The sequence below is a fragment of the Hylobates moloch genome, unplaced genomic scaffold (genome assembly GCF_009828535.3).
Source record: "Hylobates moloch isolate HMO894 unplaced genomic scaffold, HMol_V3 SCAFFOLD_16, whole genome shotgun sequence".
In the NCBI taxonomy this organism is placed as follows: Eukaryota; Metazoa; Chordata; class Mammalia; order Primates; family Hylobatidae; genus Hylobates; species Hylobates moloch.
The window spans coordinates 9146515-9165684 of record NW_026652291.1 but is presented as its reverse complement, the minus strand read 5'-3'; the positions used below and the strand labels follow the sequence as shown (position 1 = coordinate 9165684).

The following is a 19170-nucleotide window of genomic DNA, read 5'->3' as shown; positions in this document are numbered from 1 at the left end:
AATCGCTTGAACCTGGAAGGCAGAGGTTGCAGTGAGCTGAGATTGCGCCATTGCATTCCAGCCTGGGCAACAAGAGCGAAACTCCGTCTCAAAAAAAAAAAAAAAATTGGTTTAATTGACTCACAGCACAGTTCCACAGGCTGTACAGGAAGCATGTTTGGGGAGGCCTCAGGAAACTTACAATCATGGCAGAAGACAAAGGGGAAGGAGACACATCTTACATGGCCTGAGACAGAGGAAGAGAGAGTGAAGGGGCAGCTGCTACACACTTTTATAAACAACCAGAACTCGTGAGAATTCACTCACTATTACAAGAACGGCAAGGGGTTAATCTGGCCCCATGAGCCAATCACCTCCCACAAGGCCCCTCTTCCAACATTGGGGATTACAATTCGGCATGAGATTTGGGCGGGAACACAGACCCAAGCCACATCATGTTGTTTGAGTCAAATCCGCTTAGTGTTCTGTAACCTTCTTGTACTTGGATGTTGATATCTTTCTCTAGATTTGAGAAGGTCTCTGCTATTATCCCTTTGAATAAACTGTCTACACCTATCTCTTACTCGACTTCCTCTTTAAGGCCAATAACTCTTAGAGGTGCCCTTTTGAGGCTATTTTCTAGATCCTATAGGCATGTTTCATTGTTTTCCTTTTTTTTTGTCTCCTCTGACTATATATATATATATTTCTGCCAAAAACATATGGTTTTATTTATATTCAGAAACAAGTAGATCATGTACATATATATGAAGATAAGGCTGGGCGCGGTGGCTCACGCTTGTAATCCCAGCACTTTGGGAGGCCGAGGCAGGCGAATCACGAGGTCAGGAGATCGAGACCACGGTGAAACCCCGTCTCTACTAAAAATACAAAAAAATTAGCCAGGCGTGGTGGCAGGCGCCTGTAGTCCCAGCTACTTGGAGAGGCTGAGGCAGGAGAATGGCGTGAACCTGGGAGGTGGAGCTTGCAGTGAGCCGAGATTGCGCCACTGCACTCCAGCCTGGGTGACAGAGCGAGACTCCGTCTCAAAAAAAAAAAAATAAAATAAAATAAAAAATAAAATGAAGATAAAAATTAAAGGGATAATTGCATAAGTTTGCATGTAGAGAGCTTTGAAAACCTGTTTACTCTTTTTTTATTATTTTAAGTTCTAGGGTACATGTGCACAATGGGCAGGTTTGTTACATATGTATACATGTGCCATGTTGGTTTGCTGCACCCATGAATTCGTCATTTACATTAGGTATTTCTCCTAATGCTATCCTTCCCCCATCCCCCCACCCCATGACAGGCCCCAGTGTGTGATGTTCCCTGCCCTGTGTCCAAGTGTTCTCATTGTTCAATTCCCACCTATGAGTGAGAACATGCAGTGTTTGGTTTTCTGTCCTTGTGTAGTTTGCTGAGAATGATGGTTTCCAGTTTCATCCATGTCCTTAAAAAGGACATGAACTCATCCTTTTTTATGGCTGCATAGTATTCCATGGTGTATATGTGCCGCATTTTCTTAATCCAGTCTATCATTGATGGACATTTGAGTTGGTTCCAAGTCTTTGCTGTTGTGAATAGTGCCGCAGTAAACATACGTGTGCATGTGTCTTTATAGCAGCATGATTTATAATCCTTTGGGTATATACCCAGTAATGGGATGGCTGGGTCAAATGGTATTTCTAGTTCTAGATCCTTGAGGAATCGCCACACTGTCTTCCACAATGGTTGAACTAGTTTACACTCCCACCAACAGTGTAAAAGCATTCTTATTTCTTCACATCCTCTCCAGCACCTGTTGTTTCCTGACTTTTTAATGATTGCCATCCTAACTGGTGTGAGATGGTATCTCATTGTGGTTTTGATTTGCATTTCTCTGATGACCAGCGATGATGAGCATTTTTTCATGTGTCCGTTGGCTGCATAAATGTCTTCTTTTGTAAAGTGTCTGTTCATACCCTTCACCCACTTTTTGATGGGGTTGTTTGATTTTTTCTTGTAAATTTGTTTAAGTTCTTTGTAGATTCTAGATATTAGCCCTTTGTCAGATGGGTAGATTGCAAAAATTTTCTCCCATTCCGTAGGTTGCATGTTCATTCTGATGGCAGTTTATTTTGCTGTGCAGAAGCTCTTTAGTTTAATTAGATCCCATTTGTCTATTTTGGCTTCTGTTGCCATTGCTTTTGGTGTTTTAGTCATGAAGTCCTTGCCCATGCCTGTGTCCTGAATGGTATTGCCTAGGTTTTCTTCTGGAGTTTTTATGGTTTTAGGTCTAACATTTAAGTCTTTAATTCATCTTGAATTAATTTTTGTATAAGGTGTAAGGAAGGGATCCAATTTCAGCTTTCTACATATGGCTAGCCAGTTTTCCCAGCACCGTTTATTAAATAGGGAATCCTTTCCCCATTTCTTGTTTTTGTCAGGTTTGTCAAAGATCAGATGGTTGTAGATGTGTGGTGTTATTTCTGAGGCCTGTGTTCTGTTACATTGGTCTATATCTCTGTTTTAGTACCAGTACCATGCTGTTTTGGTTACTGTAGCCTTGTAGTATAGTTTGAAGTCAGGTAGCATGATGCCTCCAGCTTTGTTCTTTTGGCTTAGGATTGTCTTGGCAATGTGGGCTCTTTTTTAGTTCCATATGAACTTTAAAGTATTTTTTTGCAAATCTGTGAGGAAAGTCATTGGTAGCTTGATGGGGATGGCATTGAATCTATAAATTAGCTTGGGCAGTATGGCCATTTTCACGATATTGATTCTTCCAACCCATGAGCATGGAATGTTCTTCCATTTGTTTGTGTCCTCTTTTATTTCGTTGAGCAGTGGTTTGTAGTTCTCCTTGAAGAGGTCCTTCACATCCCTTGTAAGTTGGATTCCTAGGTATTTTATTCTCTTTGAAGCAATTCCGAATGGGAGTTCACTCATGATTTGGCTCTCTGTTTATCTGTTATTGGTGTATAGGAATGCTTGTGATTTTTGCACATTGATTTTGTATCCCGAGACTTTGCTGAAGTTGCTTATCAGCTTAAGGAGATTTTGGGCTGAGACAATGGGGTTTTCTAAATATATAATCGTGTCATCTGCAAACAGGGACAATTTGACTTCCTCTTTTCCTAATTGAATACTCTTTCTTTCTTTCTCTTGCCTGATTGCCCTGGTCAGAACTTCCAACACTATGTTGAATAGGAGTGGTGAGAGAGGGCATCCCTGTCTTGTGCCGGTTTTCAAAGGGAATGCTTCCAGTTTTTGCCCATTCAGTATGATATTGGCTGTGGGTTTGTCATAAATAGCTCTTATTATTTTGAGATATGTTCCATTTTATTGAGAGTTTTTAGCATGAAGGGTTGTTGAATTTTGTTGAAGGCCTTTTCTGCATCTATTGAGATAATCACGTGGTTTTTGTCTTTGGTTCTGTTTATGTGATGGATTACGTTTATTGATTTGTGTATGTTGAACTAGCCTTGCATCCCAGGGATGAAGCCAACTTGATCTTGGTGGATAAGATTTTTGATGTGCTGCTGGATTCGGTTTGCAAGTGTTTTATTTTCGCATCTGTGTTCATCAGGGATATTGGTCTAAAATTCTCTTTTTTTTGTTGTGTCTCTGCCAGGCTTTGTTATCAGGATGATGCTCATGTTATCATAAAATGAGTTAGGGAGGATTCCCTCCTTTTCTATTGATTGGATTCGTTTCAGAAGGAATGGTACCAGCTCCTCTTTGTACCTCTGGTAGAATTCAGCTGTGAATCCGTCTGGTCCTGGACTTTTTTTGGTTGGTAGGCTATTAATTATTGCCTCAATTTCAGAGCCTGTTATTGGTCTCTTCAGGGATTCAACGTCTCCCTGGTTTAGTCTTGGGAGGGTGTATGTGTCCAGGAATTTATCCGTTTCTTCTAGATTTTCTAGTTCATTTGTGTAGAGGTGTTTATTCTCTGATGGTAGTTTGTATTTCTGTGGAATCGGTGGCAACATCCCCTTTGTCATTTTTTATCGCATCTATTTGATTTTTCTCTCTTTTCTTCTTTATTAGTCTTGCTAGTGGTCTATCTGTTTTGTTGATCTTTTCAAAAAACCAGCTGCGGATTCATTGATTTTTTGAAGGGTTTTTTTGTGTCTCTATCTCCTTCAGTTCTGCTCTGATCTTGGTTGTTTCTTGTCTTCTGCTAGCTTTTGAATTTGTTTGCTCTTGCTTCTCTAGTTCTTTTAATTGTGATGTTAGGGTGTTGATTTTAGATCTTTTCTGCTTTCTCTTGTGGGCATTTAGTGCTATAAATTTCCCTCTACACACTGCTTTAAATGTGTCCCAGAGATTCTGGTATGTTGTGTCTTTGTTCTCATTGGTTTCAAAGAACATCTTTATTTATGCCTTCATTTTGTTATTTACCCAGTAGTCATTCAGGAGCAGGTTGTTCAGTTGCCATGTTGTACGGTTTTGAGTGAGTTTCTTAATCCTGCATTCTCATTTGATTGCACTGTTGTCTGAGACACAGTTTGTTGTGATTTCTGTTCTTTAACATTTGCTGAGGAGTGCTTTACTTCCAATGATGTGGTCAATTTTGGAATAAGTGCAATGTGGTGCTAAGAAGAATGTATATTCTGTTGATTTGGTGTGGAGAGTTCTGTAGATGTCTAGTATGTCTGCTTGGTGCAGAGCTGAGTTGAAGTCCTGGATATCCTTGTTAACCTTCTGTCTCGTTGATCTGTCTAATATTGACAGTGGGGTGTTAAAGTCTCCCATTGTTATTGTGTGGGAGTCTAAGTCTCTTTGTAGGTCTCTAAGGACTTGCTTTATGAATCTAGGTGCTCCTGTATTGGGTGCATATATATTTAGGATAGTTAGCTCTTCTTGTTGAATTGATCCCTTTACCATTATGTAATGGCCTTCTTTGTCTCTTTTGATCTTTGTTGGTTTAAAGTCTGTTTTATCAGGACAATTTGACTTCCTCTTTTCCTAATTGAATACCTTTTATTTCTTTCTCTTGCCTGGTTGCCCTGGCCAGAACTTCCTACACTACGTTGAATAGGAGTGATGAGAGAGGGAATCCCCTCTCTCCCCAGGATTGCAACCCCTGCTTTTTTTTGTGCTTTCCGTTTGCTTGGTAGATCTTCCTCCATCCCTTTATTTTGAGCCTATGTGTGTCTCTGCACATGAGATGGGTCTCCTGAATACAGCGCACTGATGGGTCTTGACTCTTTATCCAATTTGCCAGTCTGTGTCTTTTAATTGGGGCATTTAGCCCATTTACATTTAAGGTTAATATTGTTATGTGTGTATTTGATCCTGTCATTATGGTGTTAGCTGGTTATTTTGCCCATTAGTTCATGCAGTTTCTTCCTAGCATCGATGGTCTTTACAATTTGGCATGTTTTTGCAGTGGCTGGTAGCAGTTGTTCCTTTTCATGTTTAGTGCTTCCTTCAGGAGCTCTTGTAAGGCAGGCCTGGTGGTGACAAAGTCTCTCAGCATTTGCTTGTCTGTAAAGGATTTTATTTCTCCTTCACTTATGAAGCTTAGTTTGGCTGGATGTGAAATTCTGGGTTGAAAATTCTTTTCTTTAAGAATGTTGAGGCCAGGCATGGTGGCTCATGCCTATAATCACAGCACTTTGGGAGTCCACGGCAGGTAGATCACAAGGTCAGGAGAACGAGACCATCCTGGCTAACACAGTGAAAACCCATCTCTACTAAAAATACAAAAAAAAAAAAAAATAGCCGGGCATGGTGGCAGGCACCTGTAGTCCCAGCTACTCGGGAGGCTGAGGCAGGAGAATGGTGTGAACCTGGGAGGCAGAGCTTGCAGTGAGCTGAGATCACACCACTGCACTCCAGCCTGGGCGACAGAATGATGTTGAATATTGGCCCCCACTCTCTTCTGGCTTGTAGAGTTTCTGCCGAGAGGTCTGCTGTTAGTCTGATGGGCTTTCCTTTGTGGGTAACTCGACCTTTCTCTCTGGCTGCCCTTAACATTTTTTCCTTTATTTCAACCTTGGTGAATTTGACAATTATGTGTCTTGGGATTGCTCTTCTTGAGGAGTATCTTTGTGGTGTTCTCTGTATTTCCTGAATTTGAATGTTGGCCTGCCTTGCTAGGTTGGGGAAGTTCTCCTGGATAATATCCTGAAGAATGTTTTCCAGTTTGGTTCCATTCTTCCCATCACTTTCAGGTACACCAATCAAACGTAGGTTTGGTCTTTTCACATAGTCCAATATTTCTTGGAGGCTTTGTTCGTTTCTTTTTACTCTTTTTTCTCTAAACTTCTCTTCTCGCTTCATTTCATTAATTTGACCTTCAATCACTGATACCCTTTCTTCCACTTGATCAAATCAGCTACTGAAGCTTGTGCATGCATCATGCAGTTCTCGTGCCATGGTTTTCAGTTCCTTCAGGTCATTTAAGGTCTTCTCTACACTGTTTATTCTAGTTAGCCATTCATCTGATCTTTTTTCAAGGTTTTTAGCTTCCTTGTGATGTGTTTGAACATCCTCCTTTAGCTCGGAGAAATTTGTTATTACCGACCTTCTGAAGCCTACTTCTGTCAACTCGTCAAAGTCATTCTCCATCCAGCTTTGTTTTGTTGCTGGCAAGGAGCAGCGATCCTTTGGAGAAAAAGAGGTGCTCTGGTTTTTTCCTCTGACTATATTTTTTAATAGGGGGTTTTCAAGCTCACTCTTTCTTCTTTGATCAATTTTGTTATTAAAGGACTCTGATTCATTCTTCAGTATGGCAATTGCATTTTTCAGCTCCAGAGTTTCTGCTTGATTTTTTAAAATTATTTCAATCTCTTTGTTAAATTCATCTGATGGAATTCTGAATTCCTTCTCTGTGTTTTCTTGATTTTCTTTGAGTTTCCTCAATACAGCTATTTTGAATTCTCTGTCTGAAAGGTCACATATCTCTGTTTTGCCAGGATTGATCCCTGGTGCTTTATTTAGTTTATTTGGTGAGGTCATGCTTTCCTGGGTGGTGTTGATGCTAGTTGATGTTCTTCAGTGTCTGGGCATTGTAGAGTTAGGTATTTATTGTTGTCTTCACTGTCTGGGCTTGTTTGTACCTGTCCCTCTTGGGAAGGCATTCCAGACATTTGAAAGGACTTGGGTGTTATGATCTATGTTGTATCTGCTTTAGGGGGCACCCCAAGCCCAGTAATGCTGCAGTTCCTGCAGACTCATAGAGGTATTGCCTTGATAGTCTTAGACTAAATCTGGAAGAATTCTCTGGATTACCAGGAAGACTCTTGTTCTCTTCCCTTAACGTCTCTCCAAATATACAGAGTATGTCTGTCTGTCTGTCTGTCTGTCTCTCTCTGTTCTAAGCCACCTAAAGCTGGGGGTGGAGTGGCACAAGCACCCCTGTAGCCACCACCACTGTGACTGTGCTGGGTCAGACCTGAAGCCAGCACAGCACTGGGTCTTGCCCAAGGCCTGCTGTAACCACTCCCTGGTTACTGCCTGTGTTCACTCAGGGCTCCGGGGCTCCACAATCAGCAGGTGGCATAACCAGACAGGCCTGTGTCCTTCCCTTCAGGGTGGCAAGGTCCCCCAGGCCCCAGGTGGGTCCAGAAGTGCCGTCTGGGAGTCACGGACTACAGTGATAAACCTTAGAAGTCTACCTGATGTTCTATTGTATTGCAGCTGAGCTAGCATACAAACCACAAGACGTAGTCTTTCCCAGTCTTCCCTCTTCTTTCCAAAGACAGAGGAGCCTCACCCAGTAGCCACCCCAGGCCACAAGGAGTACTGACAGACTAGCACTGATGTTCCCTTCGGGTCCAAGGTCTCTTAAGTCAGCTGGTCTTGACTGCTGCCTGGCCTGGGACTCACCCTTCAGATGGGACTCACCCTTCAGATGGGACTCACCCTTCAGGAAAGTAGGCTCCCCTCTGGCCCAGGGCAGGTCCAGAAATGCCATTCAAGAGTCAAGTCATGGCAGGGACCCCAAAAGCCTGCTTGGTGCTCTACCTAACTTTGGCCTTGCTGGCACCTAAGGTGCAAGACAACGTCCCCTTTACTGTTCCCTCTGCTTTTCTCAAGCAGAAGGAGTTTTGCCGCGTAGTCACCATAGCTGGGAATGTGCTGAATCTCACCTGAAGCCAGCAAGGCTCATCCAAGGCCCTCGACATAGTACCTGGGTATCACTGCTGGTTATTCAGGGCCCAAGGGCTCTCAAGTTAGCAGGTGATGAATGCTCCCGAGACTAGGTCCTTGCCTTCAAGGCAGCAGGTTCCTTTTCTGGCCCAGGGTGTGTCTAGAAATGTCATCTGGGAGCTAGGGCCTAGAATGAGGGCCTCCCTAATCACTGGTGCCCTTTCCTGCTGTGACTGAGCTGGTGTTCTAGATGCAAGACAAAGTCCCCCCTACTCTTCTCTCTCTGCTCCTCAAGCAGAAGGAAGGGGTCTCTTGGGAGACGCGAGCTGTGCAGCTTGGGGTTAGAGGAGAGGTGGTGCCAGTTCTTCCTTGGCTACCCCAGCTGATGTCCCAGTATGTTGCATGCCCTCCCCAGTCCACTGTCTCTGGGCCTCACTCAGCACTGGAACTCACCTAGAGTTGCAGTCCTTATGGCCTGGATTGTCTTTCAAGTTTGCTTGGAGACACAGAGTGCTGTAGCCCTCGGTGGCGATGTTTGGAGGCACTTAAGTTCTGACCGCTGATACCGGCGAGCCCCCTCTGACTCAGGCTGGTTTAAATGCTCGTTCCGTGGGCTGGGCTGGCATCAGCTGAGTTTGGTCTGCTTTTTCTTTCTGCTCTAACAGGACAGTGCTGAGTTCAATGCCTCTCAAATGCTGTGTTCTCCCTCCTTCAGCGCCCAAAGATGCTCTCCTGCTGGCGGGGGTGGGTGGCTTTGGCGATTCCAAACTGTTTTTCCTAGTTCTTCAGTGCCTCTTTCAGCGATATGAAGTTAAAATAGGTACTGTGAGGGCTCACCTGATTTTTGGTTCTTATGAAGCTTTTTTTTCTGTGTAGATAGTTATTGTTGTCCTTGCAGGGGAGATTTCCATCCTGCCGTCTTGCCCTGCCTCTGGGCTTATCTTTTGACTGTTTGGTAGACTTTGGTTGAAAAACTGTCTTGGACTGTGGGAAGGCAGTTAGCAGGCGTTTGGGGGCAAGAAATGAGCCCTTTAGGCTAAATTGTCAAATCAGTTGGCAGAAGTTGTCCGTAAGTCTCTCTTATAATTTTTAAAATCTCTATTGTATTTGTGGTTATGTCCTCCTTTTCAGGCCTAATATTTGCGAGGTGAGATCACTACCTTCCCACAAGAGCCTGAATAACGTTCTTTCTAAAAACTCCTGTAGGCCAGGCACAGTGGCTTACGCCTGTAATCCCAGCACTTTGGGAGGCCGAGGCAGGCAGATCACTTGAGGTCAGGAGTTCAAGACCAGCCTGGCCAACATGGGGAAACCCTGTCTCTATTAAAAGTACAAAAATTACCTGGGCATGGTGGTTCTCACCTGTAATCCCAGCTACTTGGGAGGCTGAGGCAGGAGAATCACTTGAACCCAGGAGGCCAAGGTTGCAGTGAGCCTAGATTATGCCACTGCACTCCAGCCTGGGCAACAAGTGAAACTCTGTCTCAAAACAAACAAACAAACAAACAAAAAACTCCTGTCTTCTCGCACCATCCCCTGTTTGCCTGAAGAAGCTCAAGGGAATTTTCTGATTGGTGGGTTTGGGGAGGGCCTGGCCATGTGAGCTCGGCCCCTCCTCCTTCCCTTCTCTCTGGGGCCCCGCGGATAGTGGCTACTGTGGCTACTGTGCATTTCACCTTCCTCATGCCCTGAGACTTACAGCCGCAGGCCGCCATGTGGAGAAGTCCCTCGTTGTCCAGTGTTGCCTGGGACTGGTTTGGAAAAGTTCATCCTATTCTGGATTCAGGGTTAGGAGGCTCATCATCATGGCTCACCTAAGGCATGGCCTCCAGTAGAACTCATATCAATAATAAAGATGGTATTTTGAGCTTATCTGGTTAAATATTGAGGCAGAGAGTAGAGGCTGAGAAGGGTAGTAGGGGTGGGGGGAGGGAGGGATAGTGAATGAGTACAAAAAATGTTAGAAAGAATGAATAAGACCTACTATTTGATAGCACAGCAGGGCGACTATACTCAGTAATAACTGAACTGTAGGTTTTTAAATAACTTAAAGAGTATAATTGGAGTGTTTGTAATTCAATGGATACATGCTTGAAGGGATGGATACCCCATTCTCCATGATGTGCTTATTTCAGATTGCATGCCTGTATCAAAACATCTCATGCACCCCCATAAATCTATATACTTACTATGTACCCACAAATATTAAAAATTAAAAATAAAGAAATATTGAGGCCAGTTCTTACAGTGCCTAAACTGCTCGTCCAGGGTGAAGTGGACAATCCATGTGAATTTCCATCCTTGTGTTAAGGCCCATTACCAGCTTCTTGGTTTCATGTCCTAGACCATTAAAGATCCTCGTGGAAAGACCTGTTTTTCTTTCCTCTTTTCTCCCTCAGTGCCCGGCATAGAGCTTACAGGTACTAAGTTTTCACAAAAACCCTGGCTTTAATTTAATTAGGAGTCCTTGTTAAATTTTAATAGTAGTCAGAGGTATTCCTGAATAGTGCAGGGGTGTTGTTTCTCCCTTTAAGAGATAGGATTTATATCCCGAACAATACCTCAGTAACCTGCAAGAGTTGACGGAAGTTCTGAAAGTGCTCATTTTAACTACTAAAATAATCTGGTTCAATATGATTAATAATATTACATCCAGCTTTTTTTTTCTGTATTTTATCTAATAGGCCAGAAAATTTGCAACTTACGTAGTTGCTGCTGGACTTCAGTATGGAGCGGAAGGAGGCATGTTACACACATTTTTTAAGGTATGGCTTTTCAATGATGACGTGGAATGTTTAAAAGTGTCTTATGATACAGATACACAATTTGAAGGTGTTTTTGATTGCTTTGGATGTGGTTAGTACAGTAGAATAGCAGAAAATGAAGGAAAGTATGGATGTGACCACAAAGACCTACGTTTCTTTCCCATTATTAACTTGTATTCACCACTCTCAAAATAATAACGAAAAAGATGTATCTCCTTTCATTCATGAAACAAATATTGATCTAGTGCCCATCAGGTGCTAGAAACTGTTGTAGGTACTTGGGATACAGTAAAATAATAAAGTTCCTCCTTTTGTGAAGCTTACATTCTGGCGGGGTGGAGAAAGATAGATAATAAGCAAGCCAGTAAATACTGAGTATTTCAGATGTTGAAACAGGGTATGGAAAACAACAAAGCAGAGAAAGGCAGAGAGTGCTGGGGAGTAAGGTTGCGGGGGTTGGGGGTGTTATATCTTGTATAGGAAGGTTGAGGAAGGTCTTTCCAACAATGTGACATTTGAGTAGAAAGGGAAAGGCAATGAGGGAACTGGCTAATTGGCTTTCTGGAGAAAGACATCCCAGGCAGTGGGAATTGTAACTGCAAAGAAGTGAGGCAGAAATGTGCTGGCTACATTTGAAGACCAATATAGCTCAATCTAGCTGAAGTATGGGAGAACAGTGGTAATGAGGTCAAAGCGGTAATGAGAGAGTCAGACCAAGCCCAGCCTGGTAGCCCCTCGTGAAGCTCTGGCTTTCTTTCTGAGTGAGATGGGCAACCATTAGACTGTTTGAGCACAGAAGCAACATAATCCATGTGATATAAAAGGACAGCTTTCTTCTTCTGCTGTGCTGAGGATGTACTATTTGGGGCACGGGCAGGAGCAGGAAGCAAGGAAGCCAGTGAGGAGGGTAGTGCCTAAGATCTGGGTGGGCATGGTGGGGATACTGGAAACTGTTCAGATTTCAGACGTATTTTGAAGAGAGAGTCAATGGGATTTGTTCAAAGCTTGGATGTAAGGATGACAGAAACAAAGTAAAGGATAACTTTAAGGGTTTTGATCTAAGCAACTAGCAGTATGGCACTGCCATTTATTGAGATGGGGAAGACAGGGAATGGAGCTGGTTGGGGCACAATGCAATGAAAAGTTTAGGAAGTTTGAGATAATTAATATCCAAGTATAGACACTGGGAAGGCTATTGGACATAAAGAGTTTAGTGATCATGGGGGAGGTCAGGTCTGGAGATATAATCATGGGAGCTGTCAGTATACAGTGGGTACTTAAATCCTTGGGACTGGATGACATCAACTAGTGAATGAATATGGAGAAAAGATAGGGGCCTGAGGACTGAGTCTTGGAACCCTCCAATATTGGAGGTTATAGGGAAATGGGAGGGAATTAGGAAAGGAGGTTGAGAAGGGTGGGCAGGAAGCAGGAGAGGAAATAAGAGAGGAATAAATAATTATTTTAAAAAGTGGTTTTGGCCAGCTCACGCCTGTAATCCCAGCACTTTGGGAGGCCAAGGTGGGCGGATCACAAGGTCAGGAGATCAAGACTATCCTGGCTAACATGGAGAAACCCCGTCTCTACTGAAAATACAAAAAATTAGCCGAGCATGGTTGCAGGAGCCTGTAGTCCCAGCTACTCTGGAGGCTGAGGCAGGAGAATGGTGTGAACCCAGGAGGCAGAGCTTGCAGTGAGCCGAGATCGCACCACTGCACTCCAGCCTGGGTGACAGACTGAGATTCCATCTCGAAAAAAAAAAAAAAAGTTTTTAAAAAGAAAGAATGACAAATTGTGTCAGATACTGCAGATAATCAACTAAGATGAAACCTACAAATTGACCACTGAATTTTTTGGCACTGGGTAGGACAAAAGTCTAATAGACGTAGGTTCAAGAGGGAACAGCTGGAGGGGAATTGAAGACAATGAGAACAGAGAAATATTTCAAGGAATTTTCCTGTAAAAGGAGGGGGGTGCAAAGAAAGAAGGTGGAGTTAAGGGGTAAATGTAGTCAAGAGAGGTTGGTTGAACTGATTTTTAATTTTTATTTGATTTATTTATTATTTATTTATTTATTTAAAGAGGGAGTCTTACTCTTTCACCCAGGCTGGAGTGCAGTGGCACAATCGCAACTCACTGCAATCTCCACCTCCTGGGTTCAAGGAATTCTCCTGCCTCAGCCTCCCGAGTAGCTGGGATTACAGGTGTGTGCCACCATGCCCGGCTAATTTTTGTATTTTTAGTAGAGACAGGGTTTCACCATATTGGCCAGGCTGGTCTTGAACTCCTGACTTCGTGATCCGCCCACCTCAGCCTCCAAAGTGCTGGGATTATAGGCGTGAGCCACCACGCCTGGCCTTGAACTGATTTTTTTAATACAAGAGATATGACAGTTGCAGAGGAGAAGCTCAAGGAAGCTCTTACTCATTGTCTGTTCTCAGCTACTTCCCACCTACCTGCTCACTGAATCTTGGCATTCGCAGGCCTCGGCCCTAGACCTTTTTTCTTCGCCCTTTGCTCTCTCTCCCTTGGTCTGTTGATTCCTGTGACCGATACCAATGACTCAAACTTCAGTCTCCAGCGAGGCTCTCTCTCCTAAGTTCTAGCTCTGTAGGTCCAGCTGCCTACTCAGCACCTCAACTTGGATGTCTTTCCCAAATCCAAACTATACCTACAGTCATCCCCAAACCTGCTCCTCCTCCAAGGCCCCATCTCAGAAAATGGGGTAACCCTCCAACCAGCTACATGATCAGAATCCAACTCCTCCCTCCTTACTGCAAACCAAAAAGTTTCTGAGACAGGTCTCAGTCAATTTAGAAGTTTATTGTGCCAAGGTTAAGGATGCATGCCCAGGAGACAGGCCTGTGCCTTTCTCCAAAGATGACTTTGAGTGCTTCAATATTTAAAGGGAAAAGGGCAGATATTAGAGAAAGAGGAAGAAATTTTTTAAAGATGTGGGTAAGCCAGGCGTGGTGGCTGATGCCTATAATCCTAGTAAAGCACTTTGAGAGGCCAGTGTGAGTGGATGGCTTGAACCCAGGAGTTTGAGACCAGCCTGGGCAACATGGTGAAACCCTGTGTCTACAAAAAATAAATAAAAGGTGTGGGTAGATAAGAGGCAAGCGGGCACATTCTTTTGAGTCTTTGGTCAGCTGTTCGACATGAGGGAAGGGTAGAGGAATAGTCACTTACGCATTTATCTAGCTCAGCGAATCTGCATTTTTACATAAGATAAAATAAACATAGGGCCGAGGAAGCAATCAGATAGGCATTTGTGTCAGGTGAGCCTAGGGATGACTGAGTTCTGTCCTTGTCCTGTACCTGTGAAGATAAGCTGTCAATTTACATTGTCAGGGTGAAATTCAACGGAACTGTTTTCAGGTAAAGCTCTTGGGGCCTACAGATAATTTCCTAGTGGGCAAATTGTGAGGAAGGTATGAGGCCAGGCACGGTGGCTCATGCCAGTAATCCCAGCATATTGGGAGGCTGAGGCGGGTGGACCACCTGAGGTCAGGAGTTCAAGACCAGCCTGGCCAACATGGTGAAACCCCATTGCTATTAAAAATACAAAAATTAGCCAGGTGTGGTGGCACATGCTTGTGATCCCAGCTATTCGGGAGGCTGAGGCAGGAGAATCGCTTAAACCTGGGAGGCAGAGGTTGCAGTGAACCGAGATCGTGCCACTGCACTCCAGCCTGGATGACACAGCAAGACTCCATCTCAAAAAAAAAAGAAAAAAAAAAGGAAACAAAATAAAATCTTTGAATGAGAGACAGATTTGTTTTGTGTAGTTCCTAGCTTGACTTTTCCCTTTGGCTTAGTGATTTTGGGGTCCCAAGATTTATTCTCCTTTCACATTACCCATCACAAAATTCTCAGTTACTGCAGTCAGCCTCCTCAATATCTCCCTTCTCTCCATCCCCACTCCCTGCACTTCCCACCTCCAAGCTAAGCTACCCTATTTCGCCTGCACACCTGCCATCACCTCTCTGTCCCCATCGGACTCTCCTTCCCACCACTTCTCCACAAGGCAACAAAAGCAAGCCTGCTGGTGTCACATCACTGCTTAGAACCCTTCAATACTTTGTCTCAAAGTCCAAAATATCTTACAAGACCCAGTGGTCTACTGTGACCCCCACCCCTACCTCTTTCACTCTTAACGACAATTCAAAATAATCTAATATATGACACTTAAACAGTACTCAGCATGTCTGTTTGGTTACTGAAATACTTAATGAGAAGAAAAGATGAGGATTCAGACTCTGAGGATTGGGGTTCCAGTCCAAGCTCTCACAAGTGTAACCTCCTGCACGCTACTTTATCCACGAAGCATTTCACCCCTGTACTGATGATAATTATTTCCCCTCACCTCATCCCTACTGGTGGGGGTAATTTTAAATTTTAATTTGTCTTTTTGTGAGAATTAAGACATCATGCATGTGAAAATATTTCTTCTCTATGTAAATGGCATGCATATAGCTACTAAATACGACTGGGAGGTTGTAGATTTCTTGAAAAGTATTTCAGTCCCAAGGCTACACATTATTTCTCTTGGCAGAATTTGATCCTAAATCTCATCAGGGCTGATTTATAAAACTCCCCCTAGAGGAAATTACTTAAGCAGATAGCTAGGCCTTTTGGATGCCTCCTCCTGTAGACTTATGTGTGACTGTAATAGCCATCCACATATAACTGGGGGACATGATTTTGCTTTTCTTTCTTTCAGATGGCTTGGTTGGGTGAGATTCCTGCATTACCAGTTTTTGGCGATGGAACAAATGTAATTCCAACAATCCACGTTCTTGATCTAGCAGGGTAAGCATTCTCCCAGAGACGTGACCTTCGTAGAATTGGTTAATGTGTTTGTTTGTAGGCTAATGCTTTTTGAGCATTTACACAGTGCTAAGACCCTTACATGCATTGTTGTGTTCATTCTTCGTAACAACCCTATGCAGAAGGTACCGTCTTCTCCATTTTGCATCTAATGAAATAGTGCCCACTGTTCAAAAGTTCTACATTTCTGGTGACAAGTTCAGGTTCATCTCTTAGAAACTATCAGCAGAATAGCAATGCCCTCCAATTTTGGAAAAGAAAGAACTTGGTATGTACATTCTGAGGACATAGTTTCTTATTCCTTTGTGCCAGATGAGATTAATATGTCTAACCCATCAACTGAAATTCTAGAATTCGGATGGAAAACTGTAAACCTGAAGCTTTTTCCTTCTTCGACAGTTGTAGGTAAAGTTGACATATGTTTTTTATACTCACAGAGCATCTAAACCCTGTATTCAGACAGGTCCAGAAACCCTTCTCCTTTGAAGACCCTGACTTAAACGCGAGGTCAATGAGCTGGTTCACTGTGTTTGTGGTTCATCAGCTCCAGCTTCCGGGGACTTCATTCTGTCACTCCTGTGGCACATCCCCAGAAGGGAGCAATTTCTGCACTTCCCTGAGGTTCTGGTTTTCAGATTCCCACTCTTTCTCTCATCCACTGGCCACGAGTAAATTAGTCACAATCTCAGATAAATTTCTAGATTTACTGGGAAATGAAGGAAGTTTAAACTTCAGGGCCACATCCCTGAGCAGATCCCTTTCCAAGACCCTGAACCTAATTTTTATTATTTTTCTTAAAGAAGGACCCTATAAGTCAGGGATATTCAATCTTTTGGCTTCCCTGGGCCACATTGGAAGAAGATTTGTCTTGGGCCACACGTAAAATACACTAACACTAACGATAGCTGATGAGCTTTAAAAAAAATAACAAAAAAAAACCTCATAATTTTTTTTTTTTTTGAGATGGAGTCTCACTCTGTTGCCCAGGCTGGAGTGCAGTGGCGCAATCGCGGCTCACTGCAAGCTCCACCTCCTGGGTTCATGCCATTCTCCTGTCTCGGCCTCCCGAGTAGCTGCAACTACAGGCGCCCACCACCACGCCCGGCTAATTTTTTGTATTTTTAGTAGAGATGGGGTTTCACCATGTTAGCCAGGATGGTCTCAATCTCCTGACCTCGTGATCCACCCGCCTTGGCTTCCCAAAGTGCTGGGATTACAGGCGTGAGCCACCGCGCCCGGCCCAAAAACTCATGTTTTAAGAAAGTTTACAAAGTGTGTTGGGCCACATTCAAAGCCATCCTGGGCCTCATGGGGCCCACAGGCCCCAGTTTGACAAGCTTGCTGTAAATGGGCTAAGCTTCAGGCACTACAAAACCCTGGATCTGCTCCATCCCTGGGGATGGAGGGGCCGAAACATACCCATTTTTTTTCTGCAGAGATTTTACATTATGACATTACTGGGTTTCAAAGATATAGAATAGTCTTTTACATTATTAATATAACTTACTTGGCATTAATCCTTAACATATTACTTCCAAACATAAATTAGAGGGTGAGATTATTGCCATTACAGAAGGACTTGGGGCCTGTTAAAAACAAGTTATAGCAGCCATTGTTTTGGACTACATTCTTGTACAAGGCCCCAATAGACCAGACTGAAAATCAAAATGGAGTCACCCATGCTAAAGTTCCAGTCACCAAACTGAAACTAAGCTGTTACCTGACCTTTCGAGAAAGCCAAAGAGAGCAACAACAACTAATTTCCCAAACAAGCCAGTTTCAGTCTGTGTTTTAATCCTTATGACAAAAAGTAGCCTAAAGTAACCTGGTACTAACCTATCAGTTATCTTTCTTTTTTTTTTTTCTTTTGAGATGGAGTCTCGCTCTGTCGCCCAGGCTGGAGTGCAGTGGCACAACCTTGGCTCACTGCAACCTCCGCCTCCTGGGTTCAAGCGATTCTCCTGCCTCAGCTTCCCAAGTAGCTGGGACTACAGGCGCTGGCTACCACACCTGGCTATTTTTTGTATTTTTAGTAGAGACAGGGTTTCACCATGTTGGTCAGGCTGGTCTCGAACTCCTGATCTCAGGTGATCCACCTGCCTCAGCCTCCCAAAGTGCTGGGATTACAGGCGTGAGCCACTGCGCCCGGCCCCATTAGTTATCTTTCTGTTGTTCTTGTCCCTGTCTTACAAGGAAACTAACTTTGAAATGACCAATGTGCTTTTTGTTCTTTGTTTCTGCTTCTGCAGCCCTTTCTGCCTATCAAACTACCCGCCTCTGCTCATTTCACTGACACACTTGTTCTATTTTATGGAATGAAATGTTGCCTGATTCTAGAATCACAAATAAAGCCAAGTGAAATCTTTAACTAGATTTGTTATAATTTTGTCTTTTGACAGACCCCTTTAAGTAGCATTTTTTCCCCAGAGGTTTCTTTGAAGATTGTCAAATATTTAACGGAGGAAAAAGCAAAAAGCTGAAATGTTCTGAGAAATGGATACAAAATAGGCTAGGTGTAGTGGCTCATGCCTGTAATCCCAACACTGTGGGAGGCAAAGATGGGAGGTTCACCTGAGCCAAGGAGTTCGGGACCAGGCTGGACAACATAGTGAAACCCTGTCTTTACAAAAAATACAAAAATTAGTTGGGTTTGGTGGCTCGTGCCTGCAGTCCCAGCTACCTGGGAGGTGGAGGCGGGAGGATCACTTGAGCCTGGGAGGTTGAGGCTGCAGTGAACCGTGATTACACCACTGCCTGCCAGCCTGGGCGACAGAGCGAGACTCAAAATAAATAAATAAACGAATGAATAAATAAATAAATAAATATAGAAAAAAAGAAATGAATACAAAATAAATGTGAACTGCACATTTGGAAGCATGCATCCGATTTATTTTCATTTTATTGAAAGGAAGCTAAGATGGAGGTAGAATTGACAAGCCATTGTGGTAGACATCTATTCACTATTGTTTCTCTCTGGAATTGTTTAATTTTTGTTCCAATCCCTGCTCTGCCTCTCACTAGCTGTGTGAATTTGGGAAAGTTACTTACGGGGATAGGAGCAGTACCCACATGCTAGGGCTGTGAGAATTCAGTGGGATCACACCTGTGCCGCCCTCAGCACAGAAGCAAGCGCTCGGAAACCTTGGCAACTCGGAATAGGAAAGCAGGCTCAGGCACTGTTGCTACATGACTTCCTTAAAAGAGCCACAGCGTGTCTAAATCTGTGTCTTACTTTGTAAAATACCTCCCTAAAGCACTGTTGTGAGGCTCACACGAGCCACTAGATGGGGAGGGCTTCATAAACTGGGGTCCTGCTGGAGGCAGGTCCCCTTGTTGGGAGACAGGGCAGTATGCTGGAAAGAAGACAGGTCCAGAACCAGATGGATCTGACCTCAAAAGCCGACTCTTCCACTTTCGCAGTAGCTCTTCAGCCTGAGAAACGTCACCAAACTCCTTAGCATCTTCCTCATGTGGAGAATGCAGATAACCATCCCAACCCTGACCTTAT

General features: G+C 43.6%; 1 protein-coding gene across 2 annotated transcripts in view; it reads left to right on the top strand.

The window, feature by feature from the left end:
* Window positions 1–19170, top strand: part of AK7 (adenylate kinase 7) — a 97170-nt gene that overhangs the window by 35973 nt on the left and 42027 nt on the right. For both annotated transcript variants that reach the window (XM_032179640.2, XM_058429631.1), the window contains 2 exons: window positions 10749–10829; window positions 15556–15644. In XM_032179640.2, coding sequence (XP_032035531.1) covers window positions 10749–10829; window positions 15556–15644 — 170 coding nt within the window. The remainder of the gene's footprint in view (window positions 1–10748; window positions 10830–15555; window positions 15645–19170) is intronic.